At 37.2% G+C, this 25347-nt stretch overlaps 1 protein-coding gene across 1 annotated transcript in view; it reads right to left on the bottom strand.

Annotated features, from left to right (window-relative positions):
- Window positions 1-4508: 4508 nt before the first annotated feature.
- The window catches only part of LOC143037862 (uncharacterized), a 107673-nt gene continuing 86834 nt past the window's right edge, over window positions 4509-25347 (bottom strand). The window contains exons 11-12 of the mRNA XM_076206447.1: window positions 24723-24897; window positions 4509-6024 (exon numbers count right to left, since the gene is read on the bottom strand). Coding sequence (XP_076062562.1) covers window positions 24727-24897 — 171 coding nt within the window. The 3' untranslated portion in view covers window positions 4509-6024; window positions 24723-24726. The remainder of the gene's footprint in view (window positions 6025-24722; window positions 24898-25347) is intronic.

Here is a 25347-nt window from a genome sequence, read left to right as displayed (position 1 = left end):
ATAGATGATCTGAGGTATTTACCTAATTGTAGTATACAGTAAACCCTCAATATGTCAAACCAATTGGGAGGAAAGCTTGGTTGTTATAGCTAAAAGTTTTATATAGCCAAAGGTTTTATTATATCAAACTTTCTGCACATATCAACATTTGGGTTGGATTACGAGATGGAAGTTTGGTACACACTGTCCAACCAGTGTACCAGTTATGGTAAACCCTCAATATATCAAACTAATTAGGGGAAGGCTTGGTCATTACAACCAAAAGTATGTACTGTACCTACCTTGAATGATTGATTGGTAGGTCTCACTAGGGTTGATATAGCCAAAAATCAGTGTAACAAGGTTCAGTATAGTGAGGTTTTACTGTACAGGAAAGGAGTAACACTCATTGTATCCCTTCTATTCTCATATTTATCATACCTAGCTTCAAGTTCATGTACAGTTCCACCTTGGTCTATATCCTTAATTTCCAGCTGTCATATTTAGATTTGATTTATTTGTGACACCTTGTGTATATATATAGAATATATATATTTATATGTATATATATATATATATATAGAAAGCATCATAAGAAATGTTATGGAATAAAGTGACAAGTAAGTATTACAGGAGTTAAGGGCTATCAACCCATTATCTGGGTACCCAATGTATGTATTTATTAGGGTGTTCTATTCACCCCTGTGTCCTTCTTGTGCCATTTGTTACATTTCATACAAATTAACATATTTTCCTTGAATGCATGTGTATTTACATGTGCATTTGTGCAGTGTAAATGCATTTGCTTAAGAATTCCACCAAAATTATTAGTTCCATCCTAAAACTCCCAATTTAAATAAAGTTTATCTTATTTTCAATTATTAGTATTTCATCACCATTGTCCAACACTAACCTTTGGGACAGCATTGTGCTAAAAAGTCGGTAAAAGAGAGATTTAAGGAGGATAGCAGAAAAAAGGGACAGTAGAAGTAAAAAATTATCAGCATTTAATAAAAGAATGCTGCTTGATTCTGGTTGATGGGGGTATCTTCAAGTCCTTTAAATATTAAATTGTGCAAATTTATGCAGTCAGTATATATATACATATATATACATACATATACCAAGGTGTTTTCCCCCTTGCAAGGGAGGTAGCCAAAAAGGGAAAGGCATAAAATCATTCCCACCCATTCCATCCCTGAATACACTCCACACCCCTCCACCCTCCCTCTTATCTTAGCACCTCCTGGATGACGGGTCATCCCTGCACCTTGTCCACTGCCCTGGGTCAGAAGCAGTGTTGCAAGACACAGCACATCCACAGCAAGGCCGCTTCATTAAATCGGCGACCCCCCCATGCATAAAAGGAGAAGACGGGGAGAAATCCCTTCAGGCTGCGTCAAATTTTGCTCACACATACTACCTCACCCCCCATCCCCCCGCCCATTCCACCTCATGCATCACAACATCATCCATATACAACCATTCTCCATTCACCCCTGTCTTCTGTCCTCTCCCGTCCTTCCTCAATAGACATTCCCCTCTTCCGCATAGCCCCCTTCACCCCATCCATCCACCTCATCCTAGGATGTCCCCTCATGTTCACTCCCTCCACATCTGCCTTCCATACCTCTTTTACTAGTCTTTCTTCACTCATTCTTTCCATGTGTCCAAACCATCCTAATACTCTTTCATCAACCCTATCTCACAACTCCCTTTCCACCCCTGTTCTTCTCCTCACCTCCTCATTTCTCACTCTATCTAGCCTAGTAACCCCCATCATACTTCTCAGACACCTCATCTCAAACACATTCAAACTCCTTCTCTCTTCCTCTCTTATGTTCCATGTTTCTGCCCCATACAGTGCTGTTGGCACAATCACTCCTTCATATAGTCTCCTCTTAGCATCCATTCCCAAATGTCTATTCCTCATTACACTCTTCAATCCACCAAAGCATTTACTTGCTTCTCTCAATCTACATTCTACCTCCACCTTCACTCCACCTTTTCCTGCCACATTTGCACCCAAGTATCTAAAACTATCCATTTCCTCCAGTTGCTCTCCCTTAATGCTCACTTCCAGTTTACTGCCACTTTCACCCATTGTACATCTCATCACCTTACTTTTACCCATATTTATCTTTAGCTTTCTTCTATCACATACTCTCCCAAACTCTGTCACTAACTTCCTCAGTCCCTCCTCCAATCCTGCCACAAGCGCAGTGTCGTCAGCAAACAACAGCTGGCTCACCTCCCACTTTTTTTCCATTTTCTTCAACCATCTCCAATCCCTGGCCCACTACCCTTGTATTTACCTCTCGCACTACCCCATCCATGTATAAATTGAACAGCCAGGGCGACATAACGCATCCCTGACGAAGTCCCACCTTTACCTCGAACCACTCACTCTCTCCATTTCTAATCCTGACACAAGCTCTACTACTCTCATGAAAACTCTTGACAGCTCCTAGAAGCTTTCCTCCTATCCCATATATCTGCATAACCTCCCACAGTGCCTTTCTGTCTACCCTATCGTAAGCCTTTTCCAGATCCATAAAAGACCAAAAAACATCCTTCCCCTTTCCTATAGCTTTCTCACATATTTGTCTTACCACAAAGATCTGATCTACACAACCTCTACCTGTCCTAAATCCACTGTTCCTCACCAATTACTCCCTCTGTTCCTCTCCTAATCCTCTCAGTCAAGATCCTCCCATAAGCCTTCCCAACTACACTTAACAAGCTAATCCCTCTGAAACTACTACATTCACACTTGTCTCCTTTTCCCTTGTAAAGTGGAACTATACAGGCACTCCTCCAGTCCTCCGGCACTCTACCCTCTCTCCAGCAAACATTAAATAACCTCACCAGCCAATCCACCATCACTGTGCCTCCTTTTTTTAGACATTTTGCATGGCATCCATCCAGACCAGGTGCCTTACCTGCTTTCATCATCTTAACAACTGCCTTCACTTCATCCTTCCTTTTTTCTCCTCCATTTTCCTCACTCATCACTCTCATTTTCTTAGCATTTCCCACTGCAACTATCTTTTCCTCCCTATCCTCCTTCACATTTAGCAACTCCCTAAAATATTCTGCCCATCTTCCCCTTACTGTCTTCTCTTCCATTATCATCTCTCCATCTGCACCTTTTACCTTTTCTTCTCTACTTGATTCGCCTCCTCTTCCTCTCTTAATTTCTTTCCAAAACATCTTTTTATTACTTTCAAAAATTTCTGTCATACTCTTACCCCATTTCACATCTGCTCTCCTCTTTGCCTCCTTTACCTTTTGCTTTACTTCTCTTTTCTTTTCTTTGTACCTCTCATATGACTCCCTCGTCCTATTTTGTAACCAATCTGTGAAAGCTCGCTTCTTCTCTTCTACAACCTTCTTTGTTTCCTCATCCCACCATTCACTACCCTTCCTTCTATTTCCTCCTGTCCTTCTTGTTCCACACACCATCCTTGCACACTTTGTGACTCCCTTCTTAAACCATCCCCATTCCTCCTCCACACCTAGCTCTACTCTATCCTTCACTCCCTCCCACTCCTCCTTCAGCTTCTTGTACTCCTTCTCCTTTAAGGAGTTCTCTCTAAGCACCTCCCTACCTTTTGTCCCTTTCCTCTATCTCCATCTATCCTCTACTCTCAACTTACCTTCCACCAAAAAATTATCTGATATTCCCCCACCCTCTCCCCTTAGCACATGTACATCCTTATTAACTCTTCCTATCATAGTCCTATTTACCACTACATAATCCATCAACGCTCTATCTACCACCCTTCCATCCACCACCCTCTATATATATATATATATATATATATATATATATATATATATATATATATATATATATCATATATATATATATATATATATATATATATATATACAGTATATAAACATAAAAAAGCAGTAAAACTGGGCAATACATTTTCACAGAAGTAATGTATCCCAGTATTTTTCAGCGAATTCATTTGGGAAATGAAAATTCAATACTAATGGAGAATATTTTAATCACTTGAGACTTACAAATGATATTGTTCTTCTCTCAGATGCAGCTGAAAACTTGCAAGACATGCTCAGTTATTTCAATAAGGAGAGTTGAAATTGATGAATAAGAGTAAAACATGATATGCAACTCTAAAAGTTTAAAGGAAAGCAGATATAATTGATGGTGAAGGTATTGAAAAAGTTGAAGATTATAATCATTCAGGTAAAATGCTGAAACCGACAAAAATTGTGAGAATTAGATTAAAAGAGTTATCACAATTGGGTGGAAAATGTATACATGATAAATATAAGAATACTATGAGAAGCTATCTTTATATTTGAAACGCAAAGTTAGAAACCCATAGATACTCCTTGCTATGGCTGCAGATGTCAACCTTAAAAACTGAAGGAATGGATGAAAAGTGAGACCAATAGAGAGGTCACTGCTAAGAACAGCAATGGAAAAATGGAAAAGTGTAAGAGATACCATAGTGAAGTACAGTATACTGGGTATAAAGGAGTAAAAATGGAGGTTATTGAGGAAGGATAATAGATGGAACAAGTGTCTTCTGGTTAGATGCTGAGAGATGTAAGTGCAGTATGGGATCAGGCATAGGATGAAGTAATGAAACAGTTTGTAGGAATGATGTGTCATGGAAGAGGTTGAGAGAGGCCTTCACTCAGCAGTGGGCTCCAGATGGTTGACAAAAATTATAGATCTGTCCATCTATTCATTAATCCCTGTATCTGCTATATTCATCTACACATCCTTTTATCTATCTGTGCTGCCAGTCACGATAAAGTGCAGAAAATATTGCGTCAGTTATATTTGCTAAATGTGATGAATACCACAATACTTTTGGCAACAATATGCTGCACAGCCTCTCCAGGCACTCGTAAGTGACCATGGGGCTACTGATAACTACAACATCCACCTTCTGACTGCACAGGTTTCTCATAGCTGCATAAAATCACCTGTTGACAGCCAGAACACATATATAAGTCATTAGTAACAGTGAAAGAGTTAATCAAGATTATTTACCCTTTTGGTTGGATGGGTATCCCTCAATTGAATATTGAATAAAATTGCCTGGTGGCAGCCAGACTATACATATGTATACTTCAACAGCAGCAAAAAGGTTAATAATCAATGCAATGGTGCTAGTGATCTCTTCTCCTCCCATTTTCCACATGTTGAAGAATTTAGACCCAGAAGTCAGGAGTCCACCTTGTAGTTAAACAAAATTATATGGCCAATGCCAAAAAAAACACACAAAATGTCACCATAATAAAGGGTTTCAATTGGAAATGTGTGGTTGCAATACTTCACATTTCACATTCACTACCACCACTACGTACCCTGTACATCATTCTCCATATGCAGCCTTTTGTGTGTTGTAACATTTGTTCACAACAATTATATGCATACCAGTAATATTATATGTGATTTGAATATATTATACACATGGGATAAATGGTTCATAAAATCATGATGTATATTATGGTATGACACATGAAGCAGGACAGCCAGGGTTATGAAGCAACAGGATACTTTGGCTCCCTCACATCAGTTCCACCTATATTGATAGTACCATGACTAGTAACATAAAAATAAACACAGAAACATACAAACAGCAAGTGAATATACTGATGGTAAGAACCCATGCAGGCCATCCCTTATCTTCTATTCTTTCGAAAGGGCAATCTTTCCCAGCCACCAGTCAACAGTGCCAACTCATCATGCACACAATCTAGAGGTAGAATCGAGCATTTCACTTCTAAACAGCTTTAGTGTTGTAACCAACAGAACATAACTGGTGGCAACTGGGGGCTACTACTGTGGAATAAGGCAACTCTTGCCTCATGCCTACAAAGAATCCATCTTTCTTCACTCTCACTGAGGGACCCTTTCGGCTGGGTCACCTTTTACAACCTCCCCATATTTACCTGCTAAGAAGAGTAGACGTCCAGCACCTACTCCCCATCTTCTAACCAGTAATGTCTATGGGTCCAGCCCATATCACTGGCTTTCTGGATGCTGTGGAGTTCCTATGAAGGAGACAGAGTCTACAAAATTCATGTACAAAAATAAACAAAGTTATACTGCCTGATTTGTAGTATGTACTCATATACATACATTTCCTGCATTGCCATTTTACTATCCAGACACCTGGAACCACAGCTGTACATGGGCTACTTGTACATTCTTTGGAAAAGTCATTTGACAAAGTGCCACACAAGAGATTGATATGGAAGTTGGAAAACATAGGAGTCATTAGAGGGTACACATTGAAATGGGTAAAAGACTTTTTATGTGATTGACATGAGAACAGTAGTGCACAAGAAAAGTCTAACAGGAGAAGAGTGGCTACTATGGTACCACAGGGGTCAGTTCTGTCACCTGTAATGTTCCTATTGTATATAAATGACATGATGATACAAAAATCATGAAAGAGATGAAGAATGAGGAGGATTGCAAACTGTTACAGGAAGACCTAGATAAGGTTTATGAATAAAGCCAGCAGAGCTGGGCGTGTTCTTCAGTGCATTCCACAGTGTCCTATCTGACACATATACAGTATAGTAAGGACACCAAGGAATACACCTAGGGACACATCAAGGAACACGCCCAGCTCTGGAAGCCAGGAGTGGAAATTGAATTTCAATAAAAGGAAAACTGAACTGGGCCAAAGTGAAAAAAGAAGACCAATGGAATAATACAAAATGGGAAATAAATTAATAGGAAATGTACAGGAGGAAAAGGACTATAGGATTTTATTCAGGAATTATTTCAGTCAATCAACTGTTGCCTTGAGTTTTACTAAGTGAAAAACCCACAGCCCCCACAGTGATTGCCAACAGTCCTTAGAACCTCCCACAGATCTCTCTGGGAAGAAACTATGGACTGTATGTGTTGTATCAATGAGGGAGTGTTTCTGTCACTGACTCAAAGTGGTAGGAAGAGGAGAGCAGTTGCCAGTTGTCATCCCCATGTGTGAAAAAGTGTAATAAACACCACTGAAGTTGACAGAGACCTTGGGTCCAGTCGGGAGACCAAATGTCAGCCCCTCAGGGCTGATGAGAGTTGACAGGTTTTGAAATTGGTCAGTTTTGCTGTCTATCTTGTCGGACCATCTCATGCAGATATCCATCATTGGTCCTTCAGGAATGATCTATCACCAGAAAGCCATATAAAGGAAAATAAAAGAAGAGACTTATAGTATGCTATAAAAGATATACGAGTGACATTTCACTACTAGTAAAGGACATGATGAAGAAAATCGTTGAAAATTTGATTTGTCCCAGACATATGCAGTGATGGTGTGGTCACCGCAGCTAAAGAAAAATAGAATACAAAGGGCAGTAACCAAAATTAAGCCATGTCTAAATGACAAGATATACAAAGAAAGACTGAAAAACTAGGGCTTTCAACATTGGAAAAGTGAAAAAAAAGAAAGGGGACATGATAATGATATTTAGTTCAGAAAAAGGCCTGAAAAATGGATAAAAAGAACTTGCTGGTATGAGATAAAAAATGGTGACAATATAACTAAATACACACATACCTGTTTACACAAACTAGCACCGACACTCGCCGAACTAACATATGAGCAAAGACTATCCAAATTGAACCTACCAACTCTGGAACAAAGAAGAGAAAGAGGAGATTTGCTAACTATCTACAGAATAATGAAAGGAATGGAAGTTTTAGACAGGAATGACCTATTAGTGTGGGAAAACGGTAAAACAAGAGGACACGGAAAAAAATTGAAAAAGGAGAGTTATAGAAAAAACTTGAAAAGGAACAGTTTCCCACACAGAGCGATAAATACATGGAACAAATTAGACAACAAAACAGTATGTGCTAACACTATACAAGATTTTAAGATAAAACTTGATGCGGAGAGATACAAAGACAGGTCACCACGAGCATAGCTCCCCTCCCGTATATTACAACTAGGTAAGTACAAGATTAAGAGAACAGAGTAGTAACCAAATTGGTTCCCTGCCCTGCAGAAAAAAACATGAAGAAAGACTAAAAATATTCAGCCCACCATCACTGAGAGAAAAAAGTGACTTGATAGTAGTATTCAGATCATTAAAGGGAATGGATAAAACAGAGGTTTCCTGGTCTGAGGCAAGGGAAAACTACAAGATTATGGGAACACCTCTAAGTTGATATAGCTCAAGCTAAAACTATAAGCAAATTAAAATTTATGTATGATGGTTAAGGGAAAGGAGGTAAGACCCCATAAGCTTTGCTCCTTACATTAGTACAACTACATAAAATACAAATTTAGTCATATGCACTTGATTAAGTGCATACTAAAGGAAATGGAATAGAAGCAAATAAAAGAACCACATACTCATAATACTGGGTAAATGTACCGGTAACTACAAAAGGTAGATGAGATGTACTAGGAAGCAAAGAGAGAGAAATGAAATAGAGCTAGAAAACAGAATGTCTAGCCTAGTGACTCAAAAGCTACGTGAACAAGCAATGATGTAAAATGATGATAAATCAGCAGCACTATCACATTAATATCCAGTACAAAACATCACTTTAAACATTACTGCATGATGATAATGTTTGAATTTCTTATCTAATGCAATGTGGGTAGCCAACAAAATAAATATAAAGATTAAGCTCAGTTATATTTCAACTGATGGGACCAATAGTGGGTGCAAGTGGGGGTCCTGCAAGACAGATGTAAAAATAAATGATTTCCCTGCCACCCATCTTCAAAACCTTTCAACACCTTCATCACCTCCTACTGGAGATGCAGTACCAAGGGCCTGACACTTAGTCCCAGGACTGGCCCTGGGATTCTACCAATTTTGTATTTCCTTTACTTTTTCATATCAAGATATTGACAACTGATAATTGTTCCCCTCCTGCTACTATATTGGTAACACAGGAACAGTCCCATCCTAATAAAACACAAACAGCAAATCAACACATCTTCCCCACAGGAATCAATGGGAGACCCCAAGGACCACTGCCTGCTACTCTGGAGTTTTGGATTTCCATTTAGTGAAACTTGAAGCAATGATTATCACTATGATATTATTTTAGTTATTGTTGTACTATAATCATGGATTTCTCTTTATGCTTTTGCATTAGCTATGTATGTCAGTATGATGTATTCCACTCTTGCATTTATTGTATGTCAGTACGATATATTCAAGTTTAGTTATACATCAAAGAATAACTTACAAGTTCCTCCTTAGAGAAGCAAAAACCAAATTAGCACAACTACATTCAGGTCACCATCAAGCACTAAAACAATACCAACACATAAACAAACTGCCTGATGCAATCATCATATACAAAACACTGAACACTTCTTCCTATACTGCCCCATTCTAGCCATACCCAAATAAAAACATAACATTTCTTCCTTGAATGAGTTACTGGCCAATCTGGTGATTGTTGTCAGTCACCTGGGAGCTGTAGGTCTTTTGCAAGAGACCTGGAGGAAGAAATTAATTGATTGATCTAAGAGCAACAAATCATCAAGACTTAGACTCTTTTTCCTGGGTTTGTTTGGGCTGAGATATATTTGTACTTTGTTGCCAATAACCAGCTGTTATCTTGGATACAAAATAACTCTGAAGAGGTCATTTGGGCCAAGTTGAAGAAATCAGTGTCTTACACTTTACAGTAGACTTGTGTTGATAAATCTGGCATGATTCAAGAGCCTCACTGTAAATGTGGTGTTGACCAAGGTCCAACAGCACACTACAAGCATGTTGGATATATCATGCATGTAGTCTAAGTTTCATTCATTGTCTGGGGATATCATCACAGAACCAATATGCACAAAGGTAAATTAATGCATCAATATGAAACCATGCTCACCAAAGTTTGGTACCTGATTCAATCACAGGGCACTTAAAGTTAAGACTCCCAAATGGAATTTGTTTGTGGTTGTCTTTAACTTGCATTTCATTAAAATGAAAAAATCAAATTAATTTGACAGTACTAACTTTGTTTTTTAAGCAATAGCAACTAAACAATAGTGTTTACTTCCATTTCTTGAGTTGTGCACACAATTTATTGTATTGCTTGTCATCCTTTTTTTTGTGCTGTGACAAACAAACTTCCAGAGGCTGGGGCTCAGTGGAATAAAAAGACAGTCACCTAACATTTTCAAAGTTTTAGGGGAGTTATATAGTCTATAGAATATACCGATTTAGTAGTAGTGGAATCAATTTTTGAAAAATGTGTTTTAATGCATCTTCTATTGAAGTATATTTTCTAATTTTGACTAAATGGGCACTTTTAATATGAAGAAGAACAAGGACAGAGGCTCTGGCATCCCTTTATTCTCTCTGTGCATGTACCTGTCTGTGTGTATCCTGTATGTGGTATTGACAGTATAAGCTTTATGCAGTCAAAATTTTAGTGACACCCTCATGGAACAGTGACTCAACATTCTTTCATGATTAGAGATTAATTTCTTCTCAAAGAAGAATGCTGATCACTTTCAGTGTCTACTATTCCTCTATTCTCTTGCCTGCCTCAAGTCTCTCCTTTACCACCTCTGTGAATACTGAAGTACTTGTTGTGTGATACTGTCCCCAAAGATAGAAGCACTGATTGTCAGCAACAAAATACAAAACTCCTCGTGTAAATCCCAATGCATGTTGTGACTATTTATGTCTGAAATTGACATATGTTTTGTTGCTATATGTATTCATTCAATTGCTATGCACATAGAAAAATATAAATACATTTATGAGCTCCTGTCTCTTTGACTCCATTAATCAAACTTAGCTTTAAATTTGCTTTTTGGTTCTGATTGGATTATTTCCCTTTTGAAAATATTCCAAAAGTTGACATATTAATATAGAAAACTGTTTCTTGAAATCTTTCAGGTACCCTACTGTTTTCAGATTTTCCTTATGACTTTGTGTTACTTTCCCATCCCATAAGAAGAGTCTCTGCCAATTTTGTCCACTCACTTCATTAATCCAAACACTACAGTCATTGTCATTTCTCCCTTCCTTCTCATTGAAGCAGTTCCAGTTATTTCTATTCTTTTCATATACAGTTTGTCTATTAGGCTGGGGACCAATCTGGATGCTACTCTTTGTATTGGTCTTATTTAAATCTATTTTTGTGTTGGGACTTGGGGCCAAACCACTGCTGCATACTTTTTTTTTTTTTTTTTGCCCATCCATGTAGCGAAAAGCTGCTATTGTACCTCTGAATTTATATAGTCTTAGAATACTTATGAGAATCACAATACCTAATTATGTAATGTCCTCAACTTCTGATGCATTTTGGATATAAAAGCATGGTGCATCAAAGGCACAAGGGTATTGAGGTTTGAGGTATAAGGTTAGTAGGTTGCTCTCTCAATTCCATGCAGACTGTGGATACCCAACTTGCTGACAAGCAGTTGGAAGGTGAGCAGCAGGAGACATCCCTGCTACCTGTTAACAGTTTATAAGTTTATCTGTTTCCCAACATCCTAAGGGAATTGGGTTGTGTACTTATGCCTGAGGGTTACCTCAGATGATGGGTTCATTAAAATTGTCTATGGGGTATAAGTAGTTTCTTGTGCTGGTGGTGCAATCAGAAGCATGCTGGTCTTGCATTCACTTAGTTGGGCATAGGTCAAAGGTGACAGCTTCAGCCATAGCTACATACCTCTTGTTGTAGGTACTTCACCATCTTCTTCTATGTGTAGTATTGCCACATGGTAATCTATTGGATATGGTTCTGTTAACTAGGGTCTTAATGTTCTGCATCTCTGAACTCAAGATTGAAGATGTTACATATCTGAGCTGTTAATTAGGTGATTTTGATAACCTGTCTTGTGAGTAGCATTGATGAATATTAAGTATTCACATGCTGATCCTTTACCCAGTATTTGCTTTTTCTTGTTCTTTTTTGGTATATTTGTGTTGCATATTCTGTACTAATGTATTCTGTGCTCTTTCCCAATAGACTCAGCTATAAAGCAACATTGAAAGTCTGTGATGTATTTTCCTAATTGTAATATATAAGAAAGTAGCTATACTCATGGGGTTCTATCTCTATTTCTCAGTTGAATTTAACCTTAATTAAATTTGTGATTTTAGATTGGACTATCTTTTTTATATTGTTCCAAAGCTGATATGTGTATAGAAAGCTGTTTTTTATATATTCTAATTTTACCTTCGTTTTGTGCAGACCACACCACTGCTGCATTTGCTAATCTGAGGTAAATTAGGTTTGCAATTAATTTCTTAATCATCTCTCAGTCCTTGTGGCAAAAAAGCCACTTATGTTCAACAGCAATCTGTATATCTTTGCCACAATCTTCCTGAAGTGTTTGTTCAGTTTCAAATTGTCTGTGACCAGCAATTCCTCTTTTGCTCTTGTAATTGTTTCACTTCACATTGCATAACTTTTGCTCTTGTAATTGTTTCACTTCACATTGCATAAATCATGGGACCGATGATAAGTACCTGAAAGTGGTGTTCCTGCTGTCTATTTTCAAAACTTGTCATACCTTCTCTACCATCTGGAAAAGTGTAACCCCAAGGGGCTGATCTCTCTCTACCAACTTCAGTTATATTTCGTCCAACTTTTTGTACAAGGAGAGCTATTAGGTGGCATGCTCCCACCCTACTACTATTAGCCAGTGATAGAGAAACTATCCCTCACTAATACAACAAAGACAACAGTCCACATCTTCTTCCCAGGAAGATCTATATGATAGTCTAAGGACTGTTGCCAGCCACGGGTTTCCAGTCAGTGAAACTTGATTTTGTTATCATTATTGCTTCCATCATGCTCTTTAAATCATTCTCTGAAGTCCTTTTCTTGTGGAATTGTGGATTAAAAATGCTGGATGGTGCAGAACTTCATGTAGACGTTTCACATAATTGCACAACTTAGGAGTATAGTTTGTATATAAATCTTAAATTCATGTGTTTTCATGACAATAAATGTCTGAAGCACATGAGGTTATACCAAAAGGTAAGATGTCAAGATTGAAGGGAATGATTAGCAGTTCCACATAGGTCAGTGCTGGTATCTGTAATGTTATTGATTTACTTAAATGACAAGTGGAAGGAGTGCCAGGCGACACAAACATGTCTGCAGATAATGCAAATATCACGAGGAGAATGAAAAATGAAGAATGCTCTAGATAGGATATAGAAATGAGGTTAAATGTAGAACTGAACCTCAATACCAAAAAATGCTATGTAGTGGAAATGGGCAAAAATACAAAAAGACCATGAATAACTGAGTAATGATAATGAATGTTGTCTACAATTTCACTAATTGGAAACCCATAGCTACACTGTGGATTGCAACAGTCCTCAAGTACTCTCCTTGATCTCTCTGGAAAGAAACACTGGATTGTCTTCTGTGTTCTATTAGTGTGGAACTTTTTTTGTCATCAGAATGAAAGTAGTAAGAGGAAAGCATCCACTGATATCAGTTCTTTTCACATGAATAGATGGAAATAGGTTGAAGTTAACAGAGATCACGGGCCCAATCCAGACACCAAAAGCCAGCCCCGTGCACCTGTAGATGGAGGTGAGAGGGTTGACAGGTTTTGAAAATGGCTATGATTCTCTCTGATATCCACCTTTCAAGACCATCACTAGCAGATACCCATCATTGCCATTGGTCCCTGATTTATTCAATGGGAAATTACACAACAAAATACAACACAACTTACACAGAAAACAACAGCCAAACCTCAGGTATAAAAAGATTATACATTGTATTCTGTCAAGGTGCAATACTGCTCAACCTCAGTCTTCATAAATGATCCACCAAATACTGATCCACCCATAATATATATATATATATATATATATATATATAATATATATATATATATGTATATATATATATGTATATATATGTATATATATATATGTATATATATATATGTATATATATACATATATATATGTATATATATATATATATATATATATATATATATGCATATATATGTATATATATATGTATGTATATATATGTGTGTATATATGTATGTATATATATATGTATGTATATATATGTATATGTATATATATGTATATATATGTGTATATATATATGTGTATATATATATATGTACACATATATATATATGTACACATAATATTTCTAAAGGGCAGTGGACACCATATATATATGTATATATATATGTATATATATATATATATATATATATATATATATATATATATATATATATATATATGAAAGTTCAATGGCCAAGCCATTCCACAAAAGAATCCAAAATTCCTGGGCATACTATTTGATACTTATATGACATTCAGCCCACAAATCAAAGACCTGACAGCAAAGATAAACAAGAAAACAAATCTATTAAAGCCATCACAAGCATTGGTTGTGGACAACAAAAATAAATTCTAATGACCAACTGTATTTTTTTTTTTTTTTTTTCATAAAAACCACACTAGAACATGCTTCCATGGCATGGTACCTAATAATGATGAAATTAAACACAATTTACAAACACAGCGGAATGTAGCACTGAGAACAAGGAGAGGATGCACCAATATCCACCCCCAGCAGGACACCTGCATACAGTAACCAAATTCCTTTCCATGGAAAATCACGTTAAAGATATAGGAACACAAATCTGTCAGAACACACACGTTGTAATTCTTCTCTAACTTATAGCTAGTAGGCCTATATGTCATTATTCTCCTTATTGTGTATGTAATAGCCTACTCCATTATTGTATATGTAGTACTTCATTTCATTATATAGTAAATGTTTTATGTAAGAAGTCTACTTAGTCTACACTGCGTAACCGCTCCCCATGCGTCATTTGTCTACACGTTGACCGGTTACGAAATGTAAATTACTACAAAGACTACTTACATAAAACATTTACTATATATTGAGATTAAGTACTACATATACAATAAAGGAGTGTTACATATAAAATAAGGAGAAGAATAACATATAATAACTAGAAGTAGAGAGAATTACTACACATTTTCACATTATATATCACAAGCAGTGTCATGTTATATGTACTAACTGTTCTATATGTAGTAATTCTTTTTTATGTAATAATTGTTTTATGTAACCATTACGCAATTGTTTTATATGTATAGAACATATATATAGAACAAATAATTACCTAATGGCCACGTAAAACACTTACTACATGGGGAATAACTACTACATATAGAACAATTACTAGATATATAATATATCACGATACATGTGGCAAGTAGTGTGGTTAAGTGCTTATTAGGTGCTTATCTCGCAGTTTTGCATTTCAGGACTCTCATTGGACATACAGTTACCCTATTTCTTGACCACAAACCCCGTTGCTGCCTTTTACTCTAAATTTCTTGCTAAAACTGACAGTTCAAGCCTAGCCATTGGCGCCGCTCTCTATAAAGATATAGACGGCGAGCCAACGCCCCTATGTTTTTAGTCGAAGAAACTCGAACACACAACGAATCCCATACCACCCACACCTGATGCCAATCAAGGTCTAAATATACAGGTATGCCAATGACCTTGGCCACCATTATCATATCATATCTTCCGCTCCCTCCCACCCTAATACTTCCGCTCTTCCATACACAACTCGTGCAGACAGGACCGTTAGGTTCCACGATAAATCTGATTTTTACTATTACTAAAGACTTTCTTCTCTGACGCTCCACTCTCGAGGGGGGAGTATACTGTATGTTGCAAGTTGGGAGTTTATCACTTCCTGCCATACTTGTGTGTAGACCTACGTAATTAACTCCCAACAGAAAAACTGTTTGCACCCACATACACTTCAAATGGATTATTGTCGTGTTATATGTAATGGATAAGAGAAATGCCTAGAAATGGGTAAAAAAAAATAGAATATAGTTATAGTAGATAATATTAAAGTAAAAACCTCTGCATCGGATTTGTCACCAAGATTTCCAGGCTAAGCTTCCCAAACATAACATAGGATGCGGACATGTTCGCGCCAAAAACACCAGCTCAGAGGACAAATGGAAGATGGCACCAAAAAAAGTGCTTACCAGTTACGACGACAGAAAAATAGATAGGTAGACGAAAACGTTTGTAAGTCTTCCTTACGCACAATAAAAAGTGAGAGATATGTCTGAGTCCACGTAAATAGGAAAGTTTGTGTGTAATAATTATATATTAAGTGCTATGTGGCATTCATACGTGCTTCTATGAGAAGGTTGAGTGCCACCTCGCCCGCCAAAAAACAAAAAACCTCGCTCGCATACGCACATTTCATCTCATCCCGCAATAAGACGCTGTAAATAAGTGTGAGTTACAATGGATACAATTGTAACCATGTGTATATCTCTTTCCTTGATAAGATAGGAAAAGAAATCCGACAAATAAGGAAGGGAAAAATTACAGGTCAAAAACTAAAAAGGCGTGCTTCTAAGAATGATACTGGCCAAGTGATTCTGTAAAGACCCCAGAATCGTAACATAAAGTGGGGCCCTGACTGTCCGGAATATTTTTCTATTCTTGTCAGAGTGAGATATTGCGTGTGTGTATGGATAATCAAAATAAGTGGTGTATGACAAAAAGTTAGGTGCATTTCTATTCACAAATCTAAAGTATCGAGCGATAAACACTGTGATTGATCTATAAAAAAGTGCGTTTTTTCCGCGTTTGTTTACAAGCTCATCGGTCAGTTAGCATGGCTAAATATAAAATGGATAAACAGAACTTCAAAGAGTTTCCTGAGGCAAAAGAAAGGGATTACGATGTAGGTAGAGCAGCCAAAGAGTCATTACTAAAACACATTGGAAGACTTAATGAAAATGGAAAAATGAAACTACAAATGGAAAACATCGAAGACCAATCAGAATTACAATTGTCGAGCATATTAGTGGATATGGTACTGTTAAAGGAAAAACAACTTGAAGTACGTGAACTTCAATTAGATCAGTTGAGTAGGGAAATCAGTATAGAAGATAAAATAGCCGATGCCCGAACATTCGTCCCTAAATTCAATGAGAATGAACCAGAGAGGTTCTTTTCAACATTTGAAATTATGGCTAAACAATTGAAATGGAAAAATGATCTGTGGTCAGTTATAATGATGTCTAATCTACCTGCTAAAGCATTAAGTGCATACTCTACATTAGATGAAAAGGATATTAAGGATTATGAAAAGGTCAAAGATGAGATATTGAAAATATATAACATTACCCCAGAGTATTATAGAAAGAAATTCAGAGAGGCTAGGGATGAAATTGGTTGCGGATATATAGTGCTTGCTAATAAAATATGTAGAAACTTGGATAATTGGCTGTGTTCAGAAAATGCAGTAACTGTTGAGAAAATAAAGGAGGTGATTGCGATTGAGCAATTCCTTGACACATTAGATGCTGAGACTTTGTTGTATGTGTCCACACAAAAATATGAGACATTGATGCAGGCAGCAAGTTATGCAGAAGAGTATTGGTTAAGGACAGAAGGAGTTAGAGGAATAAGTGTGGAACAGATGCCTAGTGGTGAGAACAGAGGTGCATTTGCAATACCAAACCAGAGACACATAAGACCACAAACAGGAGATAATCGGAGGAGGTCAGCTCAGTGCTTTAACTGTGGTAGATTTGGGCATAAGGCCCAAGATTGCTATCCTAGGCCAGATGGAGAGTCATGGGGAAGAAATGGGAAACAGGCCAGCCAAGGGAAATGGAAATAGGGGGACATAAGACTGGAGACCAGAAGATCTGAAAAAGACAAGAAAAGAAGGAAGTGGTAGGGAATAAGGCTGACAATTGTTGTGTAAGTGAAGATAGGTTAGGTAAGATAGAAGATTCAAAAGTAGGTCAAGAGTGCTTGCCATGCATGAAAAACACTAGGATAATAGTGGAAGGAAGTGAACAGAGATATGAAGTTTTGATTTTGCATGACACAGGGACAACCCACACCATTTTGAGGCCAAATGTAATACAAGGATAGGAAGATGGATAAATAGACCAGTATGCCATGGGTCTAGCATCAGGAGTGACAACATTAGTGCCCATAGCAAGGATGTTACTAGAAATAGATGGTAGGACAATAAGAGTTGAAATAGGAGTAACAGAGTTGCCAGTGAGAAGGATTGATATCCTTAGGAACGATATAGGCGATGTACTCCAGGTAAGGCAGATGATAGTGAAAAATCCTATGATGAGATAAACACAATGATGAAGTTGATGTGGCAGATCGAGGAAAGGCAGGGAGAGCTGAATGAGTATGAAGTAGGACGCTTAATCCAAGAAAATGTAGAAGAGGATGTGGACGTGACTGAAAAGGGAACCTGATATGGAGTAGATGACAGCAAGGAGGAGAAGCAGAAATGAGCATAAGATATGGAAGGAGAACCAGGAAGTTTAACCTCCAAGCAGAAATGACCCCCAAGGAATATATAAATTGAGAGAAGCTTCTCCAATTTCACCAGGAGGACCCAGGGTTGAGAGAAATGTGCTGAGCAGCTAAGGAGGAGGAGCAGGAAGAAGGGAACTACAGTAAGATTAAGGTTGTCATTGAAGATGGTATTCTTCTTAGAAGATACAAGTTACCAGAAAATGTGGGAGGTGTGTTGACATCACCACGCAGATTGTAATCCCAAATCAGGAAGAGGATCTTGATGCATGAAGTTACATGTGCTCACCTTGGAAGGACCAAGACAAAGGGGGTAATCTAAAATGTATTCTATTGGTAGCACCTAGCAGACAGTGTCAAGCAATTTGTAAAAGAGTGTTTAGTTTGCCAATTGGTTGGGAAACCAAACAACACCCCGAAAAAGGTACCTATGTGTAGAGTCCTAGTAGTGGATGAACCTTTTATTAAGTTAATTATAGACTGTGTAGGCACCTTTCCAAAAACTAAGGAAAATCCCTCCTGTAGACCATCATGTCAGTCCACTCAGTATGCAGATGTAATACCTTTGCCAAACATTAAGACAAAGACAATCACAAAAGCCTTAATGTCTTACCTTAGCAAGATGGGCATGCCTTGGGAAATTCAAAGTGACAGGGGCACAATTTTTTTAGTGGGATATTCAAAGGAGCTATGGAAGTCTTCAACATAAAGCATGTGGTCACATCAGCATACCACCCACAAAATCATGGGAATTTCGAGAGGTTTTACAAAACCTTTAAACACATGATCAGAACATTTATCTTAGAATTTAAGAACTGGGATGAATGCATAGATCTGTTATTGTATGCCACTAGAATAACTAAGCATGAAGGCCTAGGATTTTCTCTTTTTTATTAAATGTTCAGTAGAGCCCCACAAGAATCCGTTGCCTCTCTGTATGAGCAAATGCTCTCAACAGGTTCTGATGGTGAAACCCTGTATTCAAAGTTTATAGGTACTAACTTCAAAAAATTAAAAAACATTTGAGAATTAGGAAGAACTTGAAAATTCTTAAGAAATTTGAAAGGGATATTATGATAGGAAGACAGGGGGGAATTCATTGTGGGTGATTATGCCCTAATTCTTACTCCTCAGCCCATCTCACTGCATCCAAAATAGGGACCATTCAATGTGCTGGAGAGAAAAGGAGATGATAATTATTTAGGAAATCCAAGGAGGGGATCAGGAGTGCAAGAGGAGAGTATCAATATGTTTAAAATAATTTTGCAGAAAGGTGTCAGAAGATGAAACATGTATGATCAAGACAGGATGAGTCCATGAGAACCTTGATTCAGACATAAGGGATTTTAACTTCTTTTATGATTTAGACATTGGATATGAGTGAGATATTAGAGGAAACCATATTGTCACTCACAGGAGAGATGTGTGAAGAGGTTTGAGTGCTCCCCTGTAAGTATACCTCCATATTTTCCTCATGCCTCAATGATACCCAAGCCATTACCCACAATGTCATCTTAGAAAAAGGAACCAAGCCAGTGAGACATAACCGCTACAGATTATTGCCCCATAAGAGGAGAATTATGGCAGATGAAGTGGATTGATTAATAGAACAAGGACTGGTAGAGAATAGCACTAATGCTTGAGCTTCTCCATTTGTGTTAGTACCCAAACCTGGATGTGAGTGGCTTTTGTGTGTTGATTGCAGGAAGGTAAACAAAGTCACGAATGCAGACCCTTACCTTCACCCCAGAATAGATGCTTTGATTGCAGAAGTTGCTGCAGCTAAGTTTTTGTCCAAGATAGATTTAATGAAGGGAGATAATCAGATCTCCCTTATATGCAGAGATATCTGCTTTTGTTACCCCATATAGACACTTTCAGTACAAAGTGACTATTTGGCATGAAAAACAGTGGATCATCTTTCCAGCACCTTATCAATTGGTTAGTTGAGGAACTGCCAGGCATCAGGGTATATTCAGATGACATTGTTTTTACTAACACATCGGAGGACCATATGATGAAGTTAAAAAGTTTATACAACAGATTGGAACAAGCCCAACTTACTCTAAACTTGAAAAAGAGTGTCTTCTGCAGGAGCACCATTGAGTACCTGGGGCATCAAGTTGGACAAAACTGCATCAAACCATAGGAAGCCAAGGTGAATGACATTGTAGACTACAACATCTCGAAGACAAGAAGAGACATCAGGAGAATTATGGGCATGTTAGGATTGTATCAGAGGCATTGTCCAAATCTTGCAGAGGTAGCTGCTCCTTTAACCCGCAAGTTCTCTTGTAGTTATTTTAGGTGGGTTGTGGGCATATATGCAGCCATTGCAGAATATAAGAGGCTTCTTTCAGACCATCCTGTCTTGATTGCTCAAGATTATTGTAAAACTGACGAGTTAAACTCCATATGAGGATGGAGCCTTTATTTGTATGATGTTTCGCTTATTACAGCTTTTTCAAGTACAAGTTGAGATACACATGCTTGAGATCGAGCATGTGTATCTCAACTTGTTACAGCTTTTTCAAGTACAAGTTGAGATACACATGCTTGAAATCGAGCATGTGTATCTCAACTTGTACTTGAAAAAGCTGTAATAAGCGAAATGTCATACAAATAAAGGCTCCATCCTCATATGGTGTTTAACTCGTCAGTCTTGTTGGCAACTGCTACTTTCATGAAGATTATTGTAAAACTTTTTATTTGTTCTGTGATGCCAGTAACATGACAATAGGTGCTCAAGAGAAAGATGGTGTCTTGAAATCCATCTTGTTCACATCAGTGGTAATTAAAGAGTACCAAAAGTGGTACTCAACAATTGTAAATAATACCCATCCAAAAATGTTAATTTTTCTTAGATGAAATGATATTGATTTTGAGTGACCATAATCCATTGAAATATATATCAAAGGGAAAATATAACAGTGTTAGACTCCAGTAATATGATTTAAGCATTCATCACATACCCAGAAAATTTAATGTGGTGACTGATGCATTGTGACACCTAGACATAAGATGGTTAAGTCCTCACAGGTTTATATATATATATTTTTTCATGGAGGGGGGGATATATGTCATGGTATATTTCAAATGGATTATTGTCTTGATATATGTTATAGATAATAGAAATAGGTAGAAATAGATAAAGCTAGAAAATTGTTGTAGTACATAGCATTAAAATAATCTCAGCTGCAGATTTTTCACGAAGGATTCCCAGTATCACCTTCCTAACCAAAGCATATGATGCGGGTATGTTCACACCAAAAACACAAGCTCAGAGGATGCATGGAAGAAGATGGCCTGCTAATTATGATGTGGTACCACTTATGATGACAGAAAAATAGGTAGATGAGAACATTTGTAAGCCTTACTCTCACACAGTAAAAAGTGAGAGACATGTGTGAGTTCATGTAACTTGGAAAGTTTGTGTAAAATAATTATATATTAATTGCTATACAGCATTCATGTGCATCACTCAGCTTTGTGCCTATAAGAGAATTGAGTGCCACACTCGCCTCCATGCACATTTTCCCACACCCCTCAATAAGATACTGTAAATTAGTATAAGTAAATTTGACAATAATTGTAAATGTGTGTATATCTCATTCCTTGATGGAGTAGGAAAAAATCCAACAAAAAAAGGAAGGGAAAGATTACATTTCAAAAAGGCATGTTTCCAAGAATTCATACACTGGCCAAGTAAAGATTCGTACAAAAGACGCCAGAGCCATAACAACCACCAACAGGATATAACAAAAAAACCACACCAGCAGTGTACTATTCAACCATCTATAACAACCTACCACCCACACCACACAAAATATCCACACAGAAACACACATTGGGATAACTAAATAAGTTCTAGAAAGACCACCAAACTCAATACTCCAGCAATAACCCCACAGAAAAAAACCCATACAAGACAAAATCCACACTGGCATACCTGTGTTCAGGACACCATCTGGCATTGAGACAGTACCAACACAGAATAGGCCTGGCCACATTCAAAGTACCCCAGGTGCAACCACCACACAGAAGACACACAACACCTCATATTACAGTGCTACACACTATCCCCAGAAAATACAATATGTCTTCACTGAGTTATGGCCCTGCCTGGAGGGTGCTGCCAGTTTTCTGGAGGCTGTTGTCAGTTTCCTGGAGGCCATGGGTCTTCTAAGAGAGAGACCAGGGGCAATGGATTGATTGAGTGATCACTCACTCCATTGTAGCTGACAACAGTTCATGGGCTTTCCCACGGATCTCTTCCTCAAGAAATTTTGGACTGTTCTGTGTGTTAGAGTACAGCAGTTTCTATATCACCTTATAGTAGAAAGAGGCCTTGTCAGCTCTTCTTATGTGAATTGGTGGAGAAAACATAACTGAAGTTGAAAGAGAGTGATCTTGTGCTCAGTTTAGACACTGAGTGCCAACCCATCAGGGCAACTCCAGATAGAGCTGAGAGTGTTGAAAGATTTTGAAGATAGGTAGATAAGAAATAATTCTCTGACATCCATCTTGTAGAGCCACTAGTTCCAGGTACTTGTCATTATTCCCCAGTGGTGTTGTCTCTACACAAAATGAAGGATATAGATAAGATAGAATACAAAATGCAGTAACCAAAATTATCCTCAGTCTGGCTGATAAACTATATCAATAGAAAGATTAGGTGCATTGGATGTGTAATCATTATAAGAGAAGAGAAAGAAGTGATATGATCATGGTGATCAGGTCATTGAGATAGATAAACCTGACAGAAATTTCAAAATTTGAAATGGGAGGGTGTCACAAGGTCATAGAAATAAATTGTAAATGACAACATGGTTGAGGGACATAAAAAAAAAATCATACAAATGTGTCAACTCATGAAATAGCCTAAAAGAAGACATAATCCAACCTGAAACCAGAGATAAATTCAAAGCCAAGTTTGATAAATGGAAAAAAGACGGAACTCCATGAGTGTAGCTCTTTTCCTGTATATTACAATTAGGTAAATACATATTCTGCAATTTTAACTAAAGCACATAAGGCAAAGGTGATGACTACATCTCCAATTCTTCGAAGTTCATTCTATTTGATTTTACTGAGGGACGTCTCATTTTTCCAGCATATGAACTCTGTCTTCAAGGCAGTGTCCTTATGTCTCTAGTTACTTGTTTGGTATGCACACTTCCCTACTACAGAAGTATGTATAGAATCTCTGAAAACATACAGCATTGTCAATGACTTCTCATCTCATTCTGTCTGCATATCATGGCTTCACTGATGCCCTGCACTACAGAATGAACACAATGAAGTACAAATATTTAATTTTACATATCTAAGAAAGGCTACATACAGAATTATCACTTTCAGAGAATGCTAATGTTCCTGTTAATCATAGGCTACCCTTTATCATGATCAACCATAAATATACATAATTACAGCATAACCTATTAGCATCACATACATTTCTTTAATTACATCAATAATTTTACATTGAAATTAGCACAGAGGCACTTTCTTCAGCAGCAGGGAATGATAATCTTATAGCTCTTGTTCAATAATAATGATATGTTTTGCACGTTCCTTTACTCCATTTCTCTGTCTTTTCCATATTTTCAACTGAATTCTGTAACCTGATTATTTCACTCTCCTCCCTTTTACTTTGTGCTGTAATACATATTGCAAAAAGTTTTGGTTACTATTCAAGGTCCGATAAATCGTTTAATTTCTGATTATGTATACCAAAGGTACAATATTACCTGCTCAATTATCTCATTTGTTCCTGTTCAGGTAGTAAGTCCACTTCATATTGGACGTTTGCCCATAACTGTCTTCTTTAAAACATTTGCACCATATCTGTACATTCTCATAAAAGACTACATAACAGTCTACATGGTATTTTGCTATCAATGAAAATCACCATCCATTAACTTTCCTCATGAGTACACCATCACTTTTTTCATGTTGTGCACAAATATATACTATATTCATTTGTTATGAGTGTTTTTTCATATATTTTGTCTATCCCTACCCCATATGGTAAAATTTCTTACCCCCAAACTAAATCTACTTGCTCTTTTTTTGCAGATTCTTTTTTTTCTTTTCTTTTCTCTCTCTAAAGATCTTGTTTTCTTTGTACTATACTGCCACAACTGCTGCTTATATTCCAGCACATAATTTCTTCTATTACTCTGTAACTATGCATTTATTATGATGTCACCTATGAACAGTGTACTACCAATTTTATTCTACAGAATGATCTACATACCAGATTATCTCATAACTTTCTTGCTATATTTTTCTCAATCATTCACATACTGTATAATAGTAGGTTAAACAGCCTATCATGCTTGACTTTCCTGATGGATTCAGTATACACCTTTTTCATTTAATCAGTCACCTGTCTATCTCCTGAGAGGGTGCCACATCCCAATAGGCTTCCTAAGTGCAGACATCATTTGATTCCAATGGGAAAGTGCCTTGCCCGTTGCTTGTGTGCCAACAATCACATGACCAACAGATGAGGCTTTTCCATCTGTCGTGTGTTCAGACACTGTTAAACGCAGCTGCACTGTCTGTAATTAGAAAATGTACATTTCTGATGAATGAATCCAAACAGAGTAGAACATCAAAACTATATGTCAATTTATTATTATTTACTAATTACCTGTTTGTCTATTATCTAACTATACCTATGCATTTATTTATGCATTTTATTTATAATTTACATTATTAGTTTTTATTCATTTATTTATTAATCATTATTATGATTTTTTTTTTGCATCTGACCTAGATATGGACCAAAAGGTCTCCTGTCGGCATGCTCCGCCTTTGTAATCCTTTGGTGAGATCAATGTATCTTGTTCAGTTATATACCGATATATAATGTACTGTTTACCAGTTGTATGCCATACACACTGTTATGCAAATGATGGTTATGGTGTTCTGTCAGTCGTGAACTACAATTTCGTCATCATTTTTCTTTTGTCATTGCCATTATCATTAGTAAGGCAGAACCAAAGTGA

Source organism: Oratosquilla oratoria, chromosome 23 (genome assembly GCF_046742065.1).
Source record: "Oratosquilla oratoria isolate Oo_2021 chromosome 23, ASM4674206v1, whole genome shotgun sequence".
NCBI classification, from domain to species: Eukaryota; Metazoa; Arthropoda; class Malacostraca; order Stomatopoda; family Squillidae; genus Oratosquilla; species Oratosquilla oratoria.
This window is presented reverse-complemented; position numbering and strand designations above follow the sequence as displayed.